This window comes from Erinaceus europaeus, chromosome 6, assembly GCF_950295315.1.
Source record: "Erinaceus europaeus chromosome 6, mEriEur2.1, whole genome shotgun sequence".
NCBI lineage: Eukaryota > Metazoa > Chordata > Mammalia > Eulipotyphla > Erinaceidae > Erinaceus > Erinaceus europaeus.
The window spans coordinates 57,059,026-57,086,931 of record NC_080167.1 but is presented as its reverse complement, the minus strand read 5'-3'; the positions used below and the strand labels follow the sequence as shown (position 1 = coordinate 57,086,931).

At 38.2% G+C, this 27,906-nt stretch overlaps 1 protein-coding gene across 1 annotated transcript in view; it reads right to left on the bottom strand.

Annotated features, from left to right (window-relative positions):
• The window catches only part of PLXDC2 (plexin domain containing 2), a 410,079-nt gene that overhangs the window by 245,620 nt on the left and 136,553 nt on the right, over positions 1 to 27,906 (bottom strand). The window contains exon 2 of the mRNA XM_060192256.1: positions 5,862 to 6,073. Within this exon, the coding sequence (XP_060048239.1) occupies positions 5,862 to 6,073 (212 nt within the window). The remainder of the gene's footprint in view (positions 1 to 5,861; positions 6,074 to 27,906) is intronic.

The window sequence follows — 27,906 nt, the reverse complement described above, 5'->3', positions numbered from 1 at the left end:
GCTGGATCATAGGATATATCCATTTCTAGTGTTCTGAGAAACCCCTAGACTATTTTTGCACAGGTACTGGACCAATTTACATTCCCACTGACAATGTAAAAGAGTTTGTTTTCTCCCATATTCTTTCCAATATTTGCCATTTCTACCCTTTCTATTGTATGTCATTTTCACAGGTGTAAAGTAGCATCTCATGGCGCAAAGCTCAAGGACCGGTGTACGGATCCCAGTTTGAGCACCCAGCTCCCTACCTGGCAGGGGAGTCACTTCACAAGCAGTGAAGCAGGTTTGCAAGTATCTCTCTTTCTCTCTTCCTGTCTGTCTTCCCCTCCTCTCTCCATTTCTCTCTGTCCTATCCAACAACAATGACATCAACAAAAACAACTACAACAATAAAAAAGGGCAACAAAAGGGAATAAATAAATATTTTTTAAAAGTAGCATCTCTGGGCAGGGGTAGATAGCATAATGGTTATGCAAACAGATCCCCTGAAATTGAATTTTGTCCATGGTTAAATGTAGTGGTCCAGTATCATTCATCTGCATGTTGCAATTAATTTCCAAACAGCATTTGTTGAAGAGATTCTTCTTTCTTAATGTTCTTGGCCCCCTTGTCAAAAATTAGTTGTCTGTAGGTGTAGGGCTTATTTCTGGTCTCTCACTTCTGTCCCAATGGTCTGTGTGTCTATCTTTGTGTAAATAGCAGGCAGTTTTGATTACAATAGCCTTGAAGTATAATTTGAGGTCAGGAAGTGTTATGCCTCTGGTCTTGTTCCTTTTTCTCAAGATAGACTTAGAGATCCTAAGTGTTTTCTGGTTGCAGAAAGTTTCTGCATCTTTTGTTCTAGTCCCCTGAAGAAATTTGGTTGTACCTTGTCTATATAATGCTCTGGGTAGGATGGTCACTTTGACAACAGTAAGTCTTCCGGTCCTTGTTTCCGAACACACTTCCTCAGATAATAATATTATGAAAACAAATGATACAATAATTGTTGGATAAGTGTGGGGTTTCTTTTTTTAATTTTTTAACATTTTTATTTATTTATTTATTATTGGATAGAGACAGAGAGGAATTGAGAAGGGAGGGGAAGAAAGAGAGGGAGAGAGACAGAGAGATATCTGCATCCCTGCTCCACAGCTCGTGGAGCTTTCACCCTGCAGGTGGGGACCGTGGACTTGAACTTGCAACCTTGCACACAGTATGTGTGCTTAACCAGGTGTGCCACCACCTGGCCCTTAGTGTGGGGTTTCTAGCTTAGTGTCAGAATGAGAAGTCCATGAGACCTAGTATCAATGGGGAACTCAATTTATTCTAAGCTGTTTTTTAATAGCATTTATGTCATTAAAATCAGTTGTTAAATCTACCCTGTGTTCTAAGTCCTTTCAATGCAAAGTGTGACCTATGATCCATACACATATGCACCACTCAAGAGGTACCAGCCACAACTTCTGACTCAGTTTCAATCATGATGCTAAATTTAAAGAACCATACATCGTATTTTTAATTCATCCAAGTGCTTTTGAATAAAAGAAAAAGGGGAAAAAGTAAAAAGAAAAAAGAAAGAAGAGAAATAATGTCTGACAAACTTTTTTTGTCACAGCCAGTCGACCCTGGGTCATGTGCAGGGCAAAGCTGGCGTTCTACCATGAGAACTATTTTACTGCCCCTGAAAACCTGTTGGAAAAACACTTTTATCGTCCCTAAGCGTGGAAAATGATGCTGCAAATATGAATAAGTGGCGAAGCCACATATTTGGCTCTGTGTGATAGAAAGGAATTTGGGATTAATTTCAGTAAGGCAAAGAACAAATGTTACCAGCACCATACCACAGGAATAGATTGATAAAACTTTGTAAATTTTATGGAGCTCAGTGATTCTCATGAAATGTTGCTAAGGTCTTCTTTTTCTATAAGGTGCATTATCAGTATTAGTAGAGTGCCATGCCAAAAAAAAAAAAAAAAAAAAAAAGACAGCAGCCACCTGCGTTCAGCTGAGAACACATGCACTGCTTGTGTCTATGTGGGCAAAGGGCATGGGCTTACACAAAGGCTGCTCTACTAAGAGAATCAAAAACGGATTTTGGGGGCTGGGAGATATTCTTCTCCCATGGTACAGTGGATAGCACCTAGAAAGCTCCATGACAGTAGAATGGTGATATAGGTGTCTCCCATAACTCCCTCCATAAAGGCACAGAGAATACAAAAATTGAGGAGGGAAGACTATTCAGCGGTATCATCCATGTGTGAGGTCCTTGGCTCATACCTCAGCACTGTATTAAAAAAAATACACAGAGATAACATACTAACCACTGTTTTCTAAGACCTCCCTTTTAATATATATTTGGCAAAATAAGACAGTTTTCTCCTCTCTTGGCTAAATATCTATAGATCTACATGAACAGAAAAGATACAAGAAAGAGGTCTTGTATATGTCAACATTTAAATCGACCATATCTTATTCCATCTGTTAGTCCCTGCGTATTCAGCAAGAAATACAGTAGGTTCCAAAGCACTGATCTAGCTTCATGGGAAGGATAAAATTAATAATAATAATAATAGTAATAATAATAATCTTCAACTGAAGGATTTTTTATGCTAGGACTAAGTTTTATAATCCAAAGCATTGATCTATCTTCATGGGAAGGATAAAATAATAATAATGATAACAATAATAATAATAGTAATAGTAATAATCTTCAACTGAAGGATTTTTTATGCTAAGACTAAGTTTTATAATCCTTCCTTTCTTTTTTCAGGTGCAGATCCAAGCGAATAAAAGCCTCACCTTAGTTCAGAAGAATAAATATGCTATTGTCTCTTGATGCTCTATCTAATGGAAATAGAATACATACTTAAGAGGAATGTGTACAAGAATTACACTCTGGGTAGTTTAGTCTCCCTGGTACACACATGATTTTAACAGCCACAAGAATAAAAAAGATTCTTGAGCAAAATAATTCTGATCCCTAATATTGACTTTGAAGGCATCTGAAGCAAAAAGATACATACTCTTTTACGTTCACTGTGTGTATTAAACGATATAACCCAAAATTCCTACTCCAAAAAAGTCAAAATTTTGACACAATGACCAGCACCAAGTAGTCACTCTAGTGAGTTGGTTCCTTCCTTTTTTATTGTTTAACACAATCCACCCAAAGTGTTTTCCCTAAAAGAGATGAAATATTGCTCAAAATTATATCTTTATCTATAATATCTCAAGGATTGAATAAATAAATTTTGTAGAAGTGTTTCAGAAGAGAATTTTCATTTCTGTAACTAGTGGCATGGCCTAGCCTAGTTTATGGGCTTTAGATTCCCTTCTTCTTCTAGCGTTTGCCCTTCTTCCGTAGCCAGTCAACAGCGTCAGGTTGAGCCTGATGTAAAGTTTCGAGACCTCCTTTGAATCTGGAGAGGTGGCAGGCGTTGACTATGTGGGTCATGGTCTGTCTGTAGCCGCAGGGGCAGTTCGGGTCGTCTCTGGCTCCCCAGCGATGGAACATAGCGGCGCACTGGCCATGGCCTGTTCGATAGCGATTGAGGAGGGCCCAATCATAACGTGCTAGGTCAAAGCCGGGTTGACGCTTGCAGGGGTCTGTGATGAGGTGTTTGTTCTTGACCTCAGCTGACTGCCAACTCTGTTTCCAAGAGACTGGAACAGAGAAGTTCAGTGTAGGTGTAGGGGACCAGATTGGATGACAAGACGTCAAGCGTTGGACAGGGTGGGCGAAGATATCCGCGTATATTGGCAGGTCCGGTTGAGTGTAGATGTGGGAAATGAACTTAGATGATGCCGCATCCCGACGAATATCTGGCGGGGCGATGTTGCTAAGAACTGGCAGCTATGGAACCGGGGTGGAACGGATGGTTCCAGAAATTATCCTCATGGAGGAATATAATTTGGAATCGACCAAGTGGACATGGGGGCTACATGTATTCTGCAGTGGAATAGCATAATGTCAGAGATGATGATCGTAGTGTGGAAGCGCTCGCGCCCCATGAGGAGCTAGCCAGTCTTGCAATGATGTTATTCCTCGCGCCCACCTTTGCTGCAGTTTTTATGAGATGTTCGTGAAATGACAGGGTGCGATCGAGAGTGACGCCAAGATAGACTGGCTGGGCTTCATGCTGGATTCTCGTATCGTCAAGCTGCACATTAAGCTCACGCGAGGCTGAGGCACGGTGTAGATGGAAAACAGATGATACCGTTTTTGCAGTGCTAGGGATTAGTCGCCATTTTTTACAGTAATCAGATATCAGAGACATGTCTTTCGTGAGTGTTTCCTCGAGGATGTCAAGCTTGGATGCCTGAGTTGCACAGCAGATGTCATCAGCATAGATGAACTTCCTTGAAGAAGTTTCTGGAAGGTCATTGATGTAAATATTAAATAGCGTAGGACCCAGAACAGAGCCCTGGGGGAGGCCACTTGAGACAAGTCTCCATCTGCTAGACTTGTCACCCAGATGCACCCGGAATCTTCTGTTTTGGAGAAGAAACGATATAGTGTTGGCCACCCATGGAGGCAGGCATCTTGAGATCTTGACTAGGAGACCACGGTGCCAGACCGTGTCATAGGCTGCTGTGAGATCAACAAAGACAGCACCAGTCTTTAAATTCTTCTGGAATCCATTTTCAATGGATTCAATTAGATCCCCTGAAGATCTCCATCAACCCCCAGGAACCCAAACAAATCAGCTCTCCAAATCTAAACAATCCTGATGTTGTATAGATCCAGCTTGAAGATGTGTTACCTTCCAGCCACTTTGAAACCCTAAAATGCTTCCATAGTCTGATGCTACCCAAAATCACTATATAATCCAAATGCCATGTGCCTTTCCTATATCAAATGTACTGAAGATAAATAGGGTAGTTCTTTAAAACGGGGCAGGTCTATTTACTCATTGACTAAAGACCTTAGGGGGAAAAATCAGAAAAACAAAAAACACTAAATGTAAAATTTTCATGTGAAAGTCACTGAAATCACCAAGTCAAGGACACAAATCTCATTATACTGATTAAGGACTATATAAAATTTCATCCATGCAGCACTTTGGAGATCTTGGTACTAAGTCAGTACCCCAGCAAATGACTCTCACTCCTCCTCTGTAATACTGAAATTCTGTGGTTCCCCACTGTTAAAGGAGACAAGAAGGGAAAAATGACAGTTTCAAAATCATGGCTATCTTAATAACTGGGGGAGAGGGAGAGAGGGAGAGAGAGAGAGAGAGCCAGCCAGCCAGAGCACTGGCATATGCTCATACTGGCACTTGCATATGCTACACTCTACTGACTGAGCCATCCCCCAGCCTGTGGGACTGCATTTTATGGAGGATTGTTGGATTTCTAGGCAAGTGGGTTTTCTGTATGACAGGTGATAGGGAAACCCAGTATATTTCAACACTCCACACCTTACCCCAATTTCAAGCAGGGGTCATGACTTCTTCCATGCCTCTCTAAAACCTGTCTTATCACTTGGCAGAGGGAAGATTTAGTGTGGCATTTTGAGCGAGTCTCTTATTATACGATGATTTCCTTGCAAAACTGTACTGTACTGTATTCATCTGTGCCCCCTCACTGCTTATCACCCCAAGTCATGAGTCAATGAATTTGTTTCATGAGTCAATGAATTTGTGGGTAGTTAAATGGCCTTGCCATCTATGTAATTTCATATAATATATGGCATGAAATATATAATTATTGAATATTGAACTATAAATTACTAATTAGTGGATTAAGTTAATCTTTACTTTGGGACTCCAAAAGCTCTAGACTGAAATGAAGGGACAGTTTATATAGATGTTGACTTTGGATGCCGTGCCAGAAATATAGTCACTAATCCTCTCCAGTAACCAGGATGATCTAAGTACCTCGATCTGCGTGGTGTTGTCTTGCCCATCATCCAGCAGCAGGTCTGTGAAGCCTCTAGGCTCTGGAGAGTCCTGGTCCATGCTTGCTCGGTTTGTGTCTACTGCCTTGTGGGAATCCAAGCTCCTTTTCCACCGGTGGCTGAACACGTGTGTATTCACCTCCACGTCCTCTCTTGTTTGTGGGAGGACTTGAGCCACTTGATACTGCCAATCTGTATGCAAAGAAACCATTTGTTATTCAAAACAATAAGGAAATGAGTGAAAACTGAAATATCCCAAGTTAGGATGAACAACTCTGAGTAGAAAGTAATTTTTGGATACAACATAAATCCCAACATGGTGAATGTGCACTTGCAGCAGAATCCCCCAAACAGATGTGCTGTCCTGAAGCAGTGCATTTTATTCCCTTCCTTCCCAGCCTTCTGTGGGCAAACACACTTCCACAAATGTTCTTTCATTCTGAGAAAACTAACTAGAGTGCAAACAAAGGAAGGTGACTGAGTGGTTTCCAGCACATATGAAAAGAAAAGATTAACCTGGGAGCTTCACTTCTCCTGGTTGGCTTTTTTAGTTAGAAAGACGGATGAAAGGCAGAGTCAGAGGGAGAGAGGGAATAGCATAGCAAGACTGAAGCTTTCCCCCACACGGCAAAGCAGGAATACTCCCAGCTCAGTTATCTTGTTCAAAATGGACAGTTTTACTCCTTTTACTTGAGTTATACTGGGTATCAAAGACAAAGAGGTGTGTGTGTGTGTGTGTGTGTGTGTGTGTGTGTGTGTGTAAAACAGTGTTCGGAGTGATCTTCCTGTGATTGTGTTAGCCTTGAGCTCACCAGCCTTGGTTCATTGCCCACCTTATCTAATAAGCAAGCCCCTCAGGAGGCCTCACAAATGTGCTTGTTCATTTGTGCTGTTCTCACCTTGAATCTTTTCTGAGTAGTAAAGGATGACAGTGATGGACACTTAGAGAAATGGATGGGAAGGCAAGGAGATCAAATCACAAAGGTATTTTAAAGCCATCTGCAGGGACTGGCCTTGCTGACCCAGCACCTCCTGCTACTACAGGAGGGGGAATTAGATTTAATCATTACTCCTAGTCTTTCATTTCAGTAGGTCAGCAGGGGAAGGTGTACCATGAGTATGGAAAATTCAATTTCTGATCAAGAAGAACAGCCCTTTCCTATACAACTTTTACCAAAGATATGAATTGACAGGCTTTGTAACTAGCAGGATATGGGTTCAGAAAGGGGATATGAGAGCAATGATGTAATTATGGTTGCAATGTTCCCCTCAATACAAGACCATTCTAAGATGCTAAAATATATTTAATGCAGCTTAAGTAGGACACCAATAAGACTGGGTTTGGGCCATCTAATATGGCCCTGGGGGTGGCCAGAGATTTTAAGTAGGGTGCAGGTAACTCCAGCAGCTTATATGTAAAGGCCAGTTTTGAAACAGCAGGACTACCTCAAGAATTCAAACCTCCATCCTTTCTAATACTTTTTTTTTTTTTAATAATAAAGAGCATCTGACAGACAGTGTGAACTTTGTTCTAGGAACAGTCATGGTCCTACAGACAGGAAGAGTAGGGGACCTTTGACCCATAACTGCTCACTTCAATATGTGGCTCCTGATTTTCCTGTTCTCCCCCATCTCCACCTTTATAAAAGACTGACTCAGGGGCTGGTAATCTAAATATAAATAATTCTGTAGGTGCAAACCTGACACTCTATACAGGACCCTTATTAGATTATCTCTCTCTATGGGAAAAGAAGCACATAAATATCTTGATAGATTAAAGTGTTTTCTAAGAAAGAAAAAGAAAATAGCACAAACTTAACAGCTACAGTAATCAGGGTTTTGTTTGTCTGCCCTTAGCAACAAAACTTGGGGGGAAGTATACCTCACACTTCAAAGGATTAGATTTCATTAAAAATTTAAAATCTTCAAAACAATTTCACGGCAACTCTTGGTTTCTTTAAATAGGAATTAATGTCTCTTCTCTAGAACTGATTTTATAATTTTCTTTTTCATAAATTTTAACCCAGTACACACAGTGCTTACCATGATGCCTCTCAGGGCAATGCTGTAAACTCTAGTTCTGTGAGGCCAGCATAAGTCAGGGAGAAGATAAACTAACACAGCTGGGGCTATCTGCATCTGTACTGCTCATCTTCCTTGAGTTTATTTTCTTTCTTTAATTGGATAGAGACAGCCAGAAATTGAGAGGGTAGGGAGAGAGGGAGAGAGGGAGAAAGGGAGAGAGGGAGAGAGGGAGAGAGGGCGAGAGGGCGAGAGGGAGAGAGAGAGAGAGAGAGGGAGAGAGAGACTCCTGAAGCTCTGTTTTACCATTTGCAAAGCTTTCCCCCTGCAGGTGGAGACCAGGGGGCTTGAACTGGGTCTTTGTGCACAGTAACATGTGTGCCACTACCATGGCCCCAGTCTCTTTTCTTACTTTCTCCCTTCCTGCCTTAGCACTCTAAAGAATCTGTGAAGGAGGTCCAGAACTCAGGCATGAGACAGTTCATACTCTTCACTGTTGAACTAATTAAGCAAAGAGGTCTTTACACACAGGGATTGTCCTGGTACCTTAACAATCTGACCAAACAACCCCAAATTTAAGCCTGTAATCATCTTAAGATAGTAAAATCTGTACTAAAATTATCTATCAATTTATGAGATATACTCATGAAATATCTGAACTACCAGTTAAGCAATAAGAGATCAAAGTAAGGTGAAACTCTAAGGCAAACTTCCATTCACTCAGAGAATACCAGGACTCTAAGAATCTTAAGAGTCAAGTGTTCCATTCTCTCTTTATCCTGGGAACCACCTGGTAGTAATTTTTTAAATTTAAATTCCAGATAAGATGAGAAGTCTCTGCTTTTAAAATTTCAATATAATGTGCACTTATCAAAAGCCTCCTCTTTGTGGGTACATGATAAAAATATTTTTGTACATGATAAATACATGTAAATATCATGAAATAATTACAAAATTACTTTTATTATTGGTTAATTACTTTTCCTGAGAAAATATTGCCAAAACTATAAATATAAATGGAAGTTCAGGATAATGTTAACATAGAAACTATTTCTATTATTTTCCAGATAATCAGTACCTGAGAAATACGAATTTAAGAAAGTTAATTCTGTTAAATTTTCATTAATAATGTAATTTTCAATTTTTACCATTATCCCCATATTCAATCAAACTTATAAATATAATAGTGGATACTATTAAAGGTTTTTAATATTATTAAATTAGATATTTCACTGATAAGATAAAATTTTGAAAAGTAAGCCATTGACAAACAGGAGAAAAGTCTAAATAACCACTATTCTGTCCCAGGTTTAGAGGGTAGGGCTATTAGTGACTACCATGCCTGGGTATCTCTAAGAAAGTCTACATACAATATAATTTATTTATAATTTCTACATATAATTTATCTTTGCACTGCATAATGCATACATGTTCACATGAGTGACCATATACAATATTTAATAAACAATTATCTTCTACTATGAACTAGGTATCAGTTCATTCCTCAATTACTGACTTTTTCCATTGTTTATTTACTTATTTTGGATAGAGAAAGAGGAATTAGAAAGAAAGGGGAGACAGAAATGGAAAGAGTGAGACACCGGCAGCACTGCTTCTCTGCTCCTGAAGCTTCTCTGTACAGGTAGGGACAGGGACTTGAACCCAGGTCCTTGGACACTGCAGTGTGTATGCTCAATCAGTGCACAATCACTCAGCTCCAATTAATGATAAAAAAAACATTTGTTTTATTAATGAAAGGGGTGGGGGCAAAAGAGAACCAGAGTATCACTTCAGCACATGTGTTGCTGGGGATCTGATTCAGGTTCTAGAGTTTCTACACTTTATCCACAGCATCACCTTCCAGGTCACAGATTAATTTATTCCCCCACCCCTTTATGGAGGGGGGTTAATGGTTTACATTATAGTTATCAGTTGTTGATGTTCTAAGTTGATTCACACTGCCACTTTTTTTTTTTATATCATCTTTATTTATTGGGTAGAAACAGTCAGAAACCGAGAGGATAGGGGAGATAAGAGAGGGTGAAAGAGAGACACCTACAGACCTGCTTCACCAGTCACAAAGTTTTCCCCTGCAGGTCTGAGGACAGGGGCTTGAAACTGGACCCTTGCACACTGTAGTATTTTCACTCAACCAGGTGCGTCACCTCTCCCTTTTTTATTGCCACCTTTTATTTATTTTTTATTGCCACCATGGTTATGCTGGGACTCCGTGCCTGCACTATGAACCCACCTCTTCTGCCATTCTAAGGGTGTGAAGCAGTATCCTCCCTGTGGTTTTAATTTGCATTTCTCAAATAATAAATGAAATAGAATATTAAACATTTTAATGGTGAAAAATTAATAGTGGCTTAATATTGATTTATAAGACTACATAACAAAGGCATAATTCCACAGCTTCCCCAACACCAGGTTTCTGTGTCCTCATTCCCTCCATCAGAAACTGCACTAGTTCTCCCAAGATCACAGATATGAGTTGATTATCACTTTTACATCCATCTATATTTATATACATTTGTACAAAATAGGACATTTTATTCATATATATAGACCATCTCTATCTTTTTTAGAAAACTATTCAGTCTTTTGCTCACATTTGGGTTGTTTTTTATATTTATTTGTTATTGGACAGAGGAAGAAATTGAGAAGGAATGTGGGAGACAGAGAGGGAGACAAAGAGGGAAAGGAGAGAGACACATGCAGTACTGTTTTACAGCTTATGAAGATTTCCCCTTGTGATTGTTATTGTTGAGCCATATGCTTTCTTTATAGATGTTTTTTACCAATTGTTTCTTGGATGTATGTTGTTCAAATATCTTCTTCAAATCTGTGGGTTGACTTTTTGTGGAACTTCCTTTTGATGTATAGAAGCTTTCGATTTGATGAAGTCCCATTTATTTAATCATGTTTTAATTTCCCTTGCACATGGGACTAAATCTTCAAACTCATCTTTGATGTTAAAGACCCTGTGTTTCACTGATCCACAAATATGTACATCTAATACATGTCAAAGGGGCCAAAACTACTCTATAGAGGGAAAAAAAGCCTCTTCAGTAAATGGTATTGGAGAAACTGGACAGCCACATGTGAAAAAATGAAATTCAACCACCAGCTAATATATATCAAAATTAGCTTAGAAATGGATCAAAGATGTGAATTTTAGTTCTGAAACTATAAAGTGCATAGAAGAAAACATCAGGTTTCATTTCTTTAGTTATGCTATTGAAATCCTTTTGAGTAATAGGAAACTTTTTTTTTCTAAATTTGAAAAAGCATTTGGTTTAGTGAAATTTCAACTTCTAAGCAATTGTCAGGGAATCTTTTATTACGTAAATCTGTGAGAAACTACTGAGTTGCCAGAAAAGTCACGAAACATTTTTGCCTAGAAAAAAAAAGTCCATTATGGGGGCAGGGCAGTGGCACACTTGGTTAAGTACACATGTTACCAAGCGGAAGGAAACAAGTTCAAGCACCTGCTCCCCACCTGCAGTGGGGATGTTCATGAGCAGTGAAGCAAGTGTGCAGGTTGTTTTTCTTTCTCCTGCTCTATCTCCTCTTTCTTCTCAATGTCTCTCTGCCTTATTGAATAAAATAGAGTGGAAAAAGACCACTAGGAGTAGTGGATTCCTAGTGCCAACATGGAGCTCCTGTGATAACCCTGATGACAGACAGAGAAAGAGAGAGAGAGAGAGAGAGAGAGAGAGAGAGAGAGAGAGAGGACAACTTTCCCAACAACCTAATATTTCATTAGATCAACACATTTTTTTCCTAATATGACACTGTTATGTTGTTCAGTTGCTTTTGCCTATTTCTGATTTAAAGAACAAAAGAAATATTTTGTTAGCAGCTAAATCTCAAGAAACACAGTTTCTGACATCTTTATTTTTTAGCATATGGAAATGGAAACAAAAATCTATAAAAATGAGAATAGCTTTTATCCCTTCAGAAGGTCCCTGTTACAATTTATTTATCATCTTTTCTGCTCCTGTGAGTAAATTATCTAATCTGACTTGGCTACTTGTGCCATAATGATTTTTGTTGTTAATGATGTAGCCAGGAATTCACTGCTCTGGGCCAACTTTTTTCAGATAGAGAGAGAAATGAGGAGACAAAGGGGAAGATACCATAGAACCAAAGATCTCCCAGTGGGATGAAGAATAGACTCTGACCTTGGTCAAGTGCTTGATAAAGCATGCATGCTATCTGGGTGAGCTGACTTTCCTACCAGCCCTGTATCATACAAAATGTTGGAGTAAACCAAGAGTAAAATAGCTTCATTTTGCCGGATATCTAAATATGGTATGAGTAAGTTAAAACTAATTTGAATATTTGGCAACACCAATATTTTCAACCTTATCTGGAGGGCTAAAATATTGGCTTAGGAAATAGCAATATTAAAAGCAATGTAATATTTTGCTTTAGCACTAAACAGTGAGAATAAGAACTTATCTTATCCTTGCCAAATTATACAATGTTGAGGTGATGGCAAGTAAATATTTTTCTTTTTAATACTTGTGTAGTATTGGCTAAAGTTTTCTAGTTCAAAAATCCACCATGAAGTAAATATTTCCTTTGATACTTGAGATATAACTGACATAACTAGTCTATCCTCCTGTATGTGGGTAACAACAATAGGAAAATTATTTAAGATAAAGAGTATCATCTCTATAACTTACAGATAGTTAAAAAAAGAAATATAGAGGGTGATACAAAAGTTAAATTTTAGCAAAATGTTAATTTTAAAGTCTTATTGAAAGACAAGTTATTTTTTAATTTTCTTAAATTTGAAATGATTTTCAAATAGAATACCCCTACACACACATACATCATTATCTATAATCATATCTTTATTGTTCACAATAAGAAAAGGCAGAAACAACCCTAATGACTATCACCAAATGAATGGACACAATGTGATTTATACTGATAAGAGAATATTACTCAGTCAAAGAAATAAAAATCTGAAACAACCTGGAAGATCATGTGCTGGGGAAATTAGTCAGACACAAAGGATCAATAGTGTTTGAGTTTACATATATAATAGACCTGGAGTAGTCAAATCGAGAAAGAAAGTAGAATGGAAGGGGCAAGAGGTCTTGCCTCTAGTGGAGCAGGTGCCTTGCCCATAAGCACCACAAAAGACCACCACTGATAGCATTCGGGGAGTTCCGTAAGTGGTAGAGCAGTGCTTTGGCACTTCTCTCTATGACTACTTTATTTCTAAGAAAAGAGAAAAATATGGTCCAGTGTTTCATGCAGCAATATCTGCTTATGTAAGGCCTTGAGTTCATTCCCTGGTTGTATATGTATATGTATATGTATATGTATATGTATATGTATATGTATATGTATATGTATATGTATATGTATATGTATATGTATATGTATATGTATATGACAGAAAGTAGAGCGATGTTTACCTTTTACCACAGAGAAAATGACTTAACTACATTTTAATGAATCTACACAATATTAATCTTTGTCATTTTATTGGGGGGCTTACAGTACAGCACAGTTAGCACCTGAGTACACTTTCTCATCTCCACATGAAAAGACATGCAAAACACTCTGCCTGCCCCCTTCAACTTAGGTGCTTTTCCACCATCACACATCAGAACCCCAGTACCCTTTCCGCTTCCCTCTTTACTTCCTACCCAGAATCTTTTGCTTTGGTGCAATTCACTTCTCTGTGTGCTTTCTCTTTCTGTCCTTCTTTCTTCTTAAGATTTACCTGTGAGATCATTTTATTTTTTATCTTATTCCATATATTTTTAAAGTAAAACTTATTTAGGAGAGGAAGACAGACAAAACAGGAACCACTCAGGTCCAACACACACATCACCAGGGATCAAACCCAGGTCCTTATGCCAGTAAATCCCGTGTCCTACCTCTTACTCACCTCCTTAGTCCCTGCAGTAAATTAATAACAATTTAGAGTACTGAGTGTCTGTTGGTATGCTTCTAAATTCTGCTTATAAGACCTTCTGTTTTGATCATCACATTAGGTTTGCTTGTATTACTTACGATGTGGCCTATTTACATAATCACTGTTTTACCTGGGTCCGTCCCTGCCTGCAGGGTATTGGTTTAATCCCCACTGGTTAGAAGGAAGCTTTCTATGTTCTGTTCATGCTCTTTTTTTGCTCCACCCCCTCTCCTAGTCATTTCCTTTCACTTGCCACTTCCGGTGAAGAGATGCATAAAAGGTGATTTATCTGATTAATAAACGAGATACTGCTTCCCAGCTCAGCCATGAGTCCCCGGTCATCTCTCTACCACCCGTGAAGCTAGCCCAGCCCGGCAAGTGTCAATCTGGGGTGATAAAAATGTCCTGATGGCACGTTGGTGAAGGAAGAGTTACAGTGGTGGTAAGAGTGATGTGCAGACACTTCTCACAGGGAGCTAAGAAATTGTATTTATGGGACAACAACTGTCCCAAAAATCATTATTTCTGTAATAAAATGAACTGGAAAAAATGTTCTGATGACAGTGACCTCTGTGAAACATTGTGAATAGATATAATGCCTCCAAAATATATTATTAGAAATGGCTAACATGGCTAATTCTTAATTATATATCACTATGTGACAAAGTGATACATAGGCCCACTGCTTTCACTTATTCTATCTTCCATATTCCTATTTCCATATGATTGATTGATTGATTCAATGATTTCTTAAAAAATTTAACTTTATTTATTTGATAGAGACAGAAATTGAGAGGGAAGGCGGTGATAGGAGGAGAGACAGAGAGAGACACCTGCAGCCCTGCTGCATCACTCCCAAGTGAGGACCAGGTGGGGACCAGGGGCTCGAAGTCGGGTCCTTGAGCACTGTAACATGTACGCTCAACCAGGTGCACCACCACCCGGCCTCTGATTCAATGATTTTAAGAGAGACTGTAATATTGCTGTGCTCTGGCATATGTGGTGCCAGGCATTGAACTGAAGCTATAAAGCATGGAATATCTGTGCTCTAGACATTGAGCTACCACTCTGACCACTGAGTTCATCTTCCTCAGCCTGAGAACCAACTGGCCTTAACATTAGCTGTTTTTTCACACCATACAGGATCACTGATGATACCTTTACCTTGACTTGTTGTTCATTCATATAAATGTGAACATGGTAGTACATTAGTACATGAAAAGAAGTAATTGTTGGTGGAGAAGAACCTACGTTGTGTGTGGAAGCGATGTATAGACAGGAGATGAGATACTGTATACCACTGGTTAACAATTGTAACAACTGGATTATAGACTCTTAGCTTCCTCCACACAAAATGATTTAGGGATTAAAAAGAAGGGAGGGTGTTAAAGAAACATATCAGCAAAAACTTCACTCTACCTGCTTCTTTGGTCTAGAATTAGTAAAAAGAATTTCTAATATTCATTCACAGAAATCACAGCCAGTGCTGAATTCCAGTCCCTGTCAAAAACAATTAGGCATGCCTTCTTGAATAAATTAACACATATTAATATGTTTTTATTCTACATAGATAATTTTCTTTCTTGTTTCACCACAGGAAGAACACACTGTTCTGAGACAATCTTTTAGTTTTTCAATATAAAGAATGACATGTGAATAAGAGAAGAAAACACATCAGCTTGTTCTCACTTTAACTTTACATAATGCTTCACATCTCACAACACATGCTCTGGAGGGAAGTGATTTAGTCTGTCTTCTGTCATGAATTACTTGGCTTGGGAAAAGACAGGCAGGCAGTCTAGGATCCTTTTTTAAAAAGCCATCAATATCCTTCAATGTTATTTAGAATGCCAAGAAAAAGCTTTCTTCTTTTCTCACTTATCAATCAAATATGTTATGAAGTTTAATTAAAATTAAATAAAAATATTCTCTATGTTTATATAAATCTTAAATTTGTTAACCTGTTATTGGATTTTTCAGAAATACCTATTTAGAAAACTGACTTAATTTTCTATTTATATGTAAATTTGTTTCTACTCTTAGATTCAGGTTTGCTCTGAGAATGCTAATCCTCACTCTACCATATTTAACTTATTGTGGGTACAATCAGAAAGGCCTCACATCCACAATACATTTATCAATGTATTACCATAATACATTACCAACACTAGACATTTCAAACAATACTAACTCTGCAAAATTCCTTAAGGGTCCTATTTCTGAAGAAAATGCTTTCTCCTCAGCTCACTGTAAAATTTTCATTCATTTATTTATGCATTAAGACTAGAAGAGCTCGGGAGTCCGGCAGTAGTGCAGGGGCTTATGCACATGTGGCGTGAAGAGTAAGGACCAGTTTAAGGATCCCAGTTCAAGCCCCCGGTTCCCACCTGCAGGGGAGTCGCTTCACAGGTGGTGAAGCAGGTCTGCAGGTGTCTATCTTTCTCTCCCCCATCTCTGTCTTCCCCTCCTCCCTCCATTTCTCTCTGTCCTATCCAACAACAACGACATCAATAACAACAATAACTGCAACAACAATTAAAAAAAGAGCAACAAAAGGGAAATTAAATAAAACTTAAAAAAAAAAGAGTGGAAGAGCTTAAAAAAAAAAAGCAGCACAGGCAAGTAGGAGTATTCTCTTTGGAACAAATGGAAGAAGGAAGGACCAGGGTGGCTGAAGTAGAGAGAGTCAGGGCTGGTATACTGAACCTAAACTGAGGAAGTGAGTGGGATCAGATTATTCTGGGATTTACAGAGCTTCAGGAAGTTGGATTTGACCTCAAGGAAGTGCAAAAGTCACTGGAAGGATTCAGCAGGGAAGGGCTCTTATTCAGTTTGTGTAGTCTTTATCTGATTTTACTGTTACCCTTAGAGTGATAGAAGGAAGTGAAATAGGAAGTAGGCAAGAAGGGTATCTAGGTCTATGTAGAAACTTTGATTAAGTACTTTATGGAGTCTTTTGGGGGTCTTTCTACATCTTTGAGGCACTGCAAACTATTGTGTACTTTTAGTTTAAGGTATACATTTTCCCCTAACTTACATGTGTATATGGGTTCTATCTCATGGGCCCTGGTCTATATCTAGGTTCTGTGGCTTTGTATCATCTCCATCAGGAACAGCATTGTGGGCCTTTTTGTGGGACTCTAGAGGACCTTGCCCTCAAGGTGAAACAACAATGGTAGAGACTACCCCACTCTCTAATGGGAGGCTGAGTCAACATACTCTGCTACTTGAGAAACACTGGTCCTAAATTAGTGCATCCTAGAATGTAACCACAGAATGCAAGCTCAGACCTGCAGGGATGCAGAGGTTGTACAGGTTCCTGCAAGGTAGCTGTTGAGCTCAGGAAAAAAATTAGTAAAGTCATGGGACTCTTGAAATGTACCTAAAATAGACTTCCTAGATCCTTCCAACATGAAGACCCCAAATTTCATCTGCTATATTCTTACCTTTAGGTTCCTGCTTATTAAACAAAATGTTCTGCTTTATATCTTAATGATTTTCAGCCAAAAAGTTGCTACCATGATGCAAACCTGATTTCCCTGGGTAGATGACCTCAAAAAAGTGTCCTAGAACCCCACCTCTCCAGACCCCCGCCTCACTAAGGAAAAGACATAAATAGGCTGGGAGTATGGATTCACCTGCCAACACCCATGTACAGTGGAGATGCAATTACAGAAGCCAGACATTCCACCTTCTGCACCCCATAATGATCCTGGCTCCACACTCCCAGGGGATAAAGAATAGGAAAGCTTCAAATGGAGGGGATGGGGTGTGAAACTCTAGTGGTGGGAATTGTGTGGATATACCTCCTTTATCCTACCATCTTGTAGATCATTATTGAATCAGTTTTTAAAAATGAAAAGTAAATAGGCTGAAAGATGATCAATAATTAAAATATTTAAGATAATTTATTTTCCATTTTATATATCTAATGAGATACAAAATACACAACTGTGAATTTTCTTCACATAATATCAGCAACTTCTGAAAGTGAAAATAGGAAAATATCTCCACAATGGTAGAGTTTACAATTAAATTCCTTTCATAAAAATTGATGTAGGGAAATATAATAACTTGTTTTTTTTCCCTATGGTTCAATCATCAATCATTCTTTCTTTTTTCTTCTTCTCCTTCTCCTATTATTATTATTATTATTATTATTATTATTTATCAGAGCACTGCTTAAATCTGGTTTATGGTACCTGTAGATTGATCCTGGGACTTTGGAGCCTCAAGCATGAAGGTCTCTTTGCATAACTATTATGCTATCTATCCCCACCCTGTATGCATCTTTCTTTGCATACTATTTCAGTAAGTAAAAAAGGAAAGTTATTTTGCCATAAATTAATGTAATAAAAAAGCTCATAAATTTGTTATTTAGCTTTATCAGAGACAGCGAATGAAGTACACATTTCAGAAGTCTAACTAAAGATAACTCTCTGTGTTTGTTGTTCTGATAACTTTGGAATGCACACAACAATGTTGGTTCCTGGACACATAATAAATTTTCACATTTCCAGAAGCTACTAAATACATTATTGTGGTATGAATGAGTAAACAATGTCCCTGGAAAATAAAAGAGAGGCAGGCATGTAATTTCCTTTCACAAGAGTAAATACAAAAGGAGAAATTTAGGGTTGCCATTATAAATCCAAAAGACCACCAACTTACATTTTTTTCAAAGTTTCTACAATTTTACTAACAGGAAAAACACATTCAAACTAGTTTCTCAAGCTTTAATCACAGTGTTCCTGAAAATTTCACAAACTACTCCTTCACAAAGACCCTCAGAGATTCTGAGCCACATATATCAGAGAAGCCTATATGTCATACATATGAAACTAGAAGGTATCCAAAAATATGACTTTTAACTATGGAGACAGAGAAGACAGAATTTTTCAGTATTTCTCTGGGAGAAGTCTTTCTTCTGAATCCCACTCACTGACACATCTGTACTCATTTACTACCCTAGAGATGGCTGTTATTTTTTATGTTGTCAATATTAGGATTAATTGTTGGAATTAAGAAGAAACAAGGTCCACAAGAAGATTAAGACTGCTTCTACAAACAGATTCATTGTCACTCCAGGGAGAGATAGAGGGACGACTAAAATCTCAGTTTACAATCCAGAGGGTGATGCAGTAATTAAAGCACTGAACTTAAGAAGCACAAGGTCCTCAGTTCAATCCCTAGAATCATGTATATCAAAGTGATATTCTGGTTCTCTCTCCATTTCGTGTGTTTAAAAATTAATTAATTTAAAAAATCATAGCTCATTATTCCAAGATGGGATTCTAACTCTGGCCCACAGAACCTAGTTTGAGTAGGCAAGCTCTAGAAGCAAGCAATTTAAAACTTTTTCTGTGACACCAAAAAGAAGAGGAATCAAAGGAAAACTTGTATAGGATTAGGAGGAAGAAAAAACAAAGCATACATTTAAATTTCCTTACGTGTTATTTGGCCTTGGGTTTGCCTAAGCTTTACCTGCTCCACAATATATGGTTCTAGTCCAGGATTCAGTTCCTTTACAAGTCTGACCTCCAAAAACATCAAAGACTATGTGTTCTCACAAAACCAAAACAAAAAGCAATAAGGAATCTTTGAAATCCACACGTATAAAAGTAGGTACAATTATGGAATGGGAACGACTTTTTACTCTCTCTCTGTTTCTCTCAAGACAGATAGTGTATATCCCCCCCCCCCCCATATCTGGTTTGGCTAATTTAGAAGAAAGAATGAAATTGAACAACTATCAATTGCAGGTTCACTGAATCTCCTACTGATACTTGGATCAAGTGATTTTTCTCTATGAAAAACAAAATTTTACAGTTCTGTCATTATTATGTAAGTGGGAATTACTTCATATGCTATGCTGCTTAGAAAGATTTTATATTGTTAAATATAACAGGATATGATTAATCAACAATTTGTATGGCTTTATATGTTAACTCTTTTTCAGCCACCAGGTTCCAGATACTATCATGATGCCAACCAGACTTCCCTGGACAGACAATCCCACCATTGTGTCCTGGAGCTCCACTTCCTCAGAGCTCTGCCCCACTAGGGAAAGAGAGAGACAGGCTGGGACTATGGATCTACCTGTCAAAGCCCATGCTCAGTGGGGAAGCAATTAAAGAAGCCAGACCTTCCATCTTCTGCACCCCATAGAGACCCTGTGTCCATACTTCCCGGGAGTTAAAGAATAGGAAAGCTATCAGGGGAGGGGAGGTGATACAGCAATAATCCTGGAGGCCAAAAAAAAAGGAGAAAAGAAAATATCTTGTTGTTGTTCACAAACAACTTGCCTAGTTACCACAGTTCATGCTTTTGAATTATAAGAGGTATATTATCAACTCTGTAGAAAACCATATTGAAAACACAATGATTTTCCTCTCATAATTTGGAACACAAGAAATAAAATCAGACAGTCTAGTTGTTGCTTGTATTGCTGAAATGTGCTGCAAAGAACACTCTGACCTATAAATTAAATAAACCCAGTAGTCTGATGTTCAGGAAGAAAACTTTGACTTGGAGGTTGATGGTTGAAGCAGAGTATTACTATATTGGAGTTGTACACAACTCACATAATGAAGGGATGGTTCCGGGTACATCTATTCAGAGCACCAGATGACCAATCAGAGATTACAAGATGCTGTTTCTTCCTCAAGGAAAGAATTTCTGAACTACTACTTTAGATGCCTCCCTGACCTTAGGAAGACTTTATAAACATACATTTTAGAAAATCCAATGCACTTTGTCTGCTAGTGGCAAAGTCTTATTTATACCAAACAGTAAAGTTTCAACATACTCTGCAGAGGCTAATGCTAGCTCCACTGATGATTTCTAGTGTACTCTTTACAAAGAACTTCAGCTGTCTCACCTGTATTATTGTCACTTAACCCAGTTGGTATGGATGAGGGTTTGGGATTTATGACTGGTTAATTAATATGGGAAGGCTCCACAATACACCCAGGCTTGTAGTTCCTCTCTAACAAGACCTGCAGGACTACTTTCTTCTCATTCTACAGTTGGTCCTAATGACTAAAATCAAGCAAATGTGAAAATAGCCCACTGCTTTGATTACACAATTTGAAAAAAGAACTTTATTACTTTTTTTATTTTGCCCCAGGGTTATCGCTGGGGCTCAGTGCCTGCACTAAGAATCCACTGATCCTGGAGGCTATTATTTTCCCTTTTGTTGCCCTTGTTTATCGTTGTTGTTTTTGATTGTTATTGTTGTCATTGCTGTCATTGTTGTTCAATAGGACAGAGAGAAATTGAGAGAGGAAGGGAAGACAGAGAGGGGGGTAGAAAGATAAAGACACCTGCAGACCTGCTTCACCACTTGTGAGGCACCCCACTACAGGTGGGGAGCCAGGGGCTTGATATGGGGCCGGTCCTGGTGCTTTGTGCCATGTGCATTTAGCCCACTGTGCTACCGCAAGACCCCCAAAAGAACTTTATTTTAATAGATGCCACGTGCAATGAGTTGGTTGTTAACAAACAGAAGACTTGCTGAATTAGCCACCTTGGAGGAAAAGATTGACACCTCCAACTTATTCTGTTAATTCCACCTGAAACCCTTAAACTGTAAAAAGATGTTTCCTTATGCCTACTAGCTATCTACAAATTGGAGGACCCCACAACTCTTCATCTGCACTATTCCACCCTTTAAGTTCATGATTTATCAACAATTTGCTTGGCTTTGTATGTTGACTCTCTTTTCAGCCACCAGCTTCCAGATGCTAGCATGATGCCAACCAGACTTCCCTGGACAGACAACCCCACCAATGTGTCCTGGAGCTCCACTTCTTCAGAGCCCAGCCCCACTAGGGAAAGAGAGAGACAGGCTGTGAGTATGAATCGACCTGCCAACGCCCATGTTCAGTGGGGAAGCAATTACAAAAACCAGACCTTCCACCTTCTGCATCCCACAATGACGTTGGGTCCATACTCCCAGAGAGTTAAAGAATAGGAAAGCTATCAAGGAAGGGATGGGATACTGAGTTCTAGTGGTGGGGATTATGTGGAGTTGTACCCCTCTTATCCTATGGTTTAGTCAATGTTTCCTTTTTATAAATAAATAACTAAGATATTTTCCTGTTCTAGGTAAGCTTACCAGTAGAAAAGAAGTTGGACATCAAACTGGGTCATCGTGGATCACACAATAACTTCTGTTGTTTAAACCATTATTCTGTGGTATTTGCTACAACAGCCTGAGCAGACTGACACTATCAACAAACGTCACTGACACTGATTTTTTACAGTGGTTTCAGCATTTAGATCCTTTCTAGGAGGGACACATAATGTGTGACTACTTTTCAAACACAATGTGCTAAAATACTACAACATTCAAGGAACATATCCACTGAAAGCTCCATTCATTGAAGTATAACACACATATAGACACTCATTGTTACAAAAATGTTAAGATATGCTATAACATTGACATTCTGGTTCATCTGTTGTATATCCACAACTCTGCAAAATATAATTGAAATAAGAAGCTGGAAGCAATAGAAAGATCATCAAACAGAATATGAATAACACTTAAAGATACTTTGATATCACTTCAAATACACCCAGCATTATGACATTTGCTAAGAGAAAAAAAAACTTTTTTAAAGGGAGATTTTCCTTGATAGAGAGTTGACTGGGAAATGAATCTACTGCCAAGCTCATAAGTCAATCTGGAATGTCTAAGAATAGTCATCCCACCAGGGAGAATATGCCAGGGTCCTATTTATTTTAGGATTTGCTAAAAGGAAGCTCACAATATTACATTTTTAGGAACATTTAAAAAAAAAACCCTGTAAAGTAAGTTGGCTAAGAAGATATATCCCCAGGGATCTTGATAGAGTAGATATTTCACAACAGCTTTGGAGTTGAAGTCAAGCTTCTGAGTGACATGGATCCTGCTGCAACAGCACTACCAACTATAATATCCAAAGGTCAATGATTTTATTTCATTTATGGATTAACAACAATTTTTGAGAGGGGTATAGGGCAAGAGATGGTGCACCAGGTAGCACACTAGATTTGCAAGCATGAGGTCACAATTTTGATCCCTGGCATATGCTATGGTTCTGCCTCTCATGTTAATAAATGAACAAAACTTTGTTAAAAAGAGAGAGAGAGATAAGAAAGGTCTCAGAAATTAAAACCAGGATAGAAGCGCACAACAGAGTTCACTCAGAAAAGCAAATTTATTGTAACCAAGCCCACAAGATTCAATCCTGCCAACACGTGGGTGCACCATGAACTGCATGGGGCTCCCAAGGATGTAGTTTTGTAGTGGTTCTACCTGTCTCTCTTCTTGGTATTAAAATAAATAAATGAGACACTGGGATGGTGATATCAATCAGCAGTAGTATTTTGAGGCCAAGTTCATTCTTCAGTGCCACATGAAAATAAAGATTTTAAAAGTCTGACATTACAGATGAAAGAGTCTTAGAACATTGAGAGGAAAATGAAAAAGAACATATTTTTAAAAATGGGGGATGGGGCTAGAGGGGTCAGAGAGGGGTACACCTGGTTAAGTGTTCACATTATAGTGCAGAAGGACCCAGGTTCAAGCCTCTGGTCCTCACCTGCAGGGTGCCCCAAAGCTTCATAAGCAGTGAAGCAGGGATACAGATATTTCTGCCTCCCCTTTCAATTTCTCTTTGTCTTTGTTCAATAATAAATACATAAAACTATAAAAATATATTCTAAAACAAAGTAAGCAAAATGGAGAGAGTATTCCAGAAAGAATGAAAATAAGAAAATTATCAACCCACAAGGAAATACCCCACAGTTAATGAGTTTACATATCAAGCATAAAGTGGATGCCCTGTTAATGGAAATGAGTGTGCCCACATCTGGATACATTATTATCAAACTTTGAACACTGGATATGGAAGCCAAAAAGTGCTGAGAGTAAACAGACCACAGGTCAAATAGTAAAGATGACTACAATTCTCAATAATAGCACACAAAGAAAAATACCTTGAAAATTATGAGAAAAAGTGAGTTTCAACTTAAAATTGTATGTTCAACAAACACTGTATGAATTAGACCACTAAAGGTCTACAAAGACATAAAAACCTACCTTCCATAGTTATTTTTTTTCCTGCAATCACTGGATGATGTACCAGGCCACAAATCAAGTATGGGGGAGGGGGGAGCTCATCTGATAGAGAAAACACCTTACTATGAGCAACATGGAGAAATTCCAGGGACAAAGGAACAGTGCTGCGGTGTCTATCCCAACCCTTAAAAGAGAGCTGATGGTTGCTGAGAGTAGAGAGGTGAGATCTTGAACATTCTCATCATAAAAAATACTGGAGGAGGGGGCTGGGCAGTAGCACAGGTGGTTAAGCACACATAATGCGAAATGTATGACCCCGGTACAACGATCCTGGTTCAAGCCCCAGGCTCCCTACCTGGGTTGCTTCACAAGCAGTAAAGCAGGTGTGCAGGTGTCTGTCTTTCTCTGCCCCTCTGTCTTCCCCTCCTCTCTTGATTTCTCTCTGTCCTATCCAACAACAGCAGCAATAACAACAGCAAGGGCAACAAAAATGGGAAAAAAGTAGCCTCCAGGAGCAAAAAAAAAAATAAAAGAATGAACATTAAATGTAATAATAATGAAATAACATCACATCCTAAGAAAATATTGGAGTAAACCAAAAAATACAACTATGCATAGAGATGAGTATTAACCAGACTTATTAGTTTAGTGATCATTTTGTGAAATATCATTAATCAGTATGTGCAAATACTGAAATATCATTAATCAGTATGTGCAAAAATATCATTAATTAGTATGTGAATCATTATGTGTAGACATAAACCTAACATATTATCATGTAAATTATGTTAATATAAATCTATGTTTTATACTTTAAAATTGAGATGATGGTAAGTACAATATATGACCTACCTCAGTTCTTTCTTTCTTTATTTTTTTGCCTCCAGGATTACTGCTAGAAGCTCAGTGCCTGCACTACAAATGCACTGCTCCTGGAGGCCATTCCTCCCATTTTATTGCTCTTGTTGTTGTTGCATAGGACAAAGAGAAATCGAGAGGAGAGGAAGACAGAGAGGGGGAGAGAAAGATAGACACCTGCAGATCTGCTTCGCCACTTGTGAAGTGACTCCCCGGTAAGTGGGGATCGGGGAGCTCAAACCGGGATCCTTACACTGGTCCTTGCACTTCACGCCCTGTGTGCTTAAGTCACTGCACTACCATCCACCCCACCTCCACCCCCGTTCTTAATAATTGCTTTCTTGTTCCTGATAATGTTAATTTTGAGAAGTTGGAGGGGAGCAAATGATGTTGACTATACTTAATTCAAAGATATAAAATGTCATCTTTCATTCTGTTTTAAGGGATAATTATTAAAGCTTAGTTATATTTAACAATACAAGCATATTATTTTTATATATGTAGATAAATACCAAGAAAAACAGTTGAAAAGAACTGAAAACAGCTGTCTTGGAAAATGAGAAATGAAAACTGTGAATGAGGGCTGATGAGCTTGTTGACAACTGTTTAAACTGTTTACACAAATTTTTTTAAAAATGAAAATAGAAAGAATAAAATGGATTAGTCTAATATTTTCATTTTAGTAACAAAACTTAAGAATTACAATTTGACTTTTCTCTCAGATCCCAACAAGTTACCATTAAGAATCTGGACCTGATATTGAAATTATTTTGTTACTTAAGCTGCCATAATTGTGTTATTAAGCACAGCTACAGTTACAGATGTTTAGGTAACTGTTCTCTCATTCAGAAAAAATCTGTTGAGCACCATGAGGATCTCCAGAGTATACTGGTGAAGAAAGCCTGACCCAGTCCTGTGCTCATGGAGTTTACAAGTTGCTAAGAGACATTAATATGACATTTACAGCAAGCTAAAATTGAAGACCATCTGACTTGGAATGCAAGTGCCTTAATTATATACTCTCATTGTTTCTTTCCTACATTCTTTGAGAAATATGATCTCTCATATCCAGGGTAACTCAAGTTGTCTTATGGACAGAATAAGCATCAGTGATATTTATTTTCCTTTCTTGCCTGGCAGCCACCGGCACGTGAAGTCTGGCCTTTGAGTGAGTTTGTGTTTCCATGTGACTGTTGCCTCCCTGCCAGTATCCCAGTCCACAGACTGGCTGACAGCCCTTCCAGAGCCACAGAAACCACCAGCTGGTTGGGAACTAACAATTTACATCTTGTGGTACAAGTGAAGAGACAGTAACAAGACTGTTTTTGAGGTTTGTGGAGTTACTTGAGAAACTGACTGTTCATGTACTTTCTGATAGAAATGTGACAATAGGAAATTCTACTTCAAGAAATATAAGCTAGCCACTTCTTGATTATCATGTGACTTTTCAAAAAATAAGTTCAAAGAGAAAACTCTTGATGCCCACTATCAATCTTGTCTCTTTTTTTGTTAGACTCCCAAACATTAAAACATTAAAGCAGTATTTGTAAGTATACATAAAATGCTAATTAGTTCTAAAATATTTAGTAGATTATACAAAAGTGGCATGCCTTGCTTTCTACAAGTTAAAGTGACTATAATGCTTCTCTACTTTCACTTATAAAAAACATCCTCTTAAAAAAAGTAAATAATTTTAATTTTAGCCATTTGATTAAAAAATCTGTTTATCTGAGGTGGGGTAGAGAGAGAAGCAACACCCCATTTTGGCATCTGCAGTGCCAGGGAGCAGCTCTGGATCTTAGACTTGCACATTTTATGCTGTACTACTGTGCCACCTCCGAGGTTAGGCTGCTCCATTTAATCTTTGTTCCAAAAAATGACTTAGGGCTTTTAAAAATAAATTCTTTAATTCATTCTCTTACTAACTAATCTATAAGTATGAGGAAGGCAGGATGCCATTCTCCTAGGGAACTCTGCTCCCATAATGATAGGCCATCAGCCCAAGGGTGCTTATTACTGGCTGTTCTGAGGGCTTTTGGCTGAGAGGGCCACCATTCTCTAACCACTTCCTCTCAGACTGGTCGTTCATAATCAGAGGGAGATTACATTATTATAACTTTGCTATGCACCAGCAAAAACTGGTGTTTGTCTAAAGGTAAACCTGAAATCTATATTTTGAGGTCATTAAACATTTCCTTTTTTTAATTTTTATTTATAAAATGGAAACACTGAAATCTGTAGCTTTTGTCTCTACAAGCTCCTCCAAAGTTGTATATTTATAATTAGAAACTTGGGATTTTTTGTAAATTCCTCATTAGAAATTGAGGGACAAAAATGTACTTGATTCTACTGAATCCTTTTACAATCTTAAAGAAAATATTTTGCACTGGCTTAAGATCCTTCTAGAGAGAACAGCTCATGTACAATCTCAAATCTAGAGGAAAGCTAGACAACTGAAATATCTACAGCAAATTGAAGATGGCATAAGTTTCATATAAGTGTAAAAAGTAACTGCAGGTACAGCTTGTTAAGAATAACTAACGTTAAGGATTCTATAGTTGATCTAAATGTTTATCTATGAACTAATAGACACCTTACATTGCTCCCTTAGAAAAAAAGTTAATGAATCTTAAGTATAAGTAGGGTTTTCCTTTTAGCAAAAGTTAATTCTTCTGATATTTTCTTCACTATGACTATTACAAGTAGATGGGATGTGGGAAACAAATTTGATTCCTCATTATTCTAAAGCATATTAATTAGCTCAAGTCCCTCCAGTTGATAAATTGTCACCTCCTTTCAGATTTGCATTACATCTCTTCTCTATCCTAGCCTGTTTCCCATGTGCCCTGTCTTTCTTTTGATTCCAGTCCCTCTGGGTCAGTATGCAAAATAAATAAGTCAGATAATCTGTGCAGAAACTCCCACTGGTAAAACTTCTACTCAAATGAATGAAGACAAGAGCCCAGAAGAAACTATCAGCCAGAAGTAACCATCGATAAGAAAAGTATGCAACCAATAATAAACTTATTAATCACAGAAATGAAAACAACATTGGAGGAAAGGAATGGCAGTATTAGGGAAACAACAGTTGACACCCCCAAGGAAAATACTGATTATCTTGAGATAATCAAT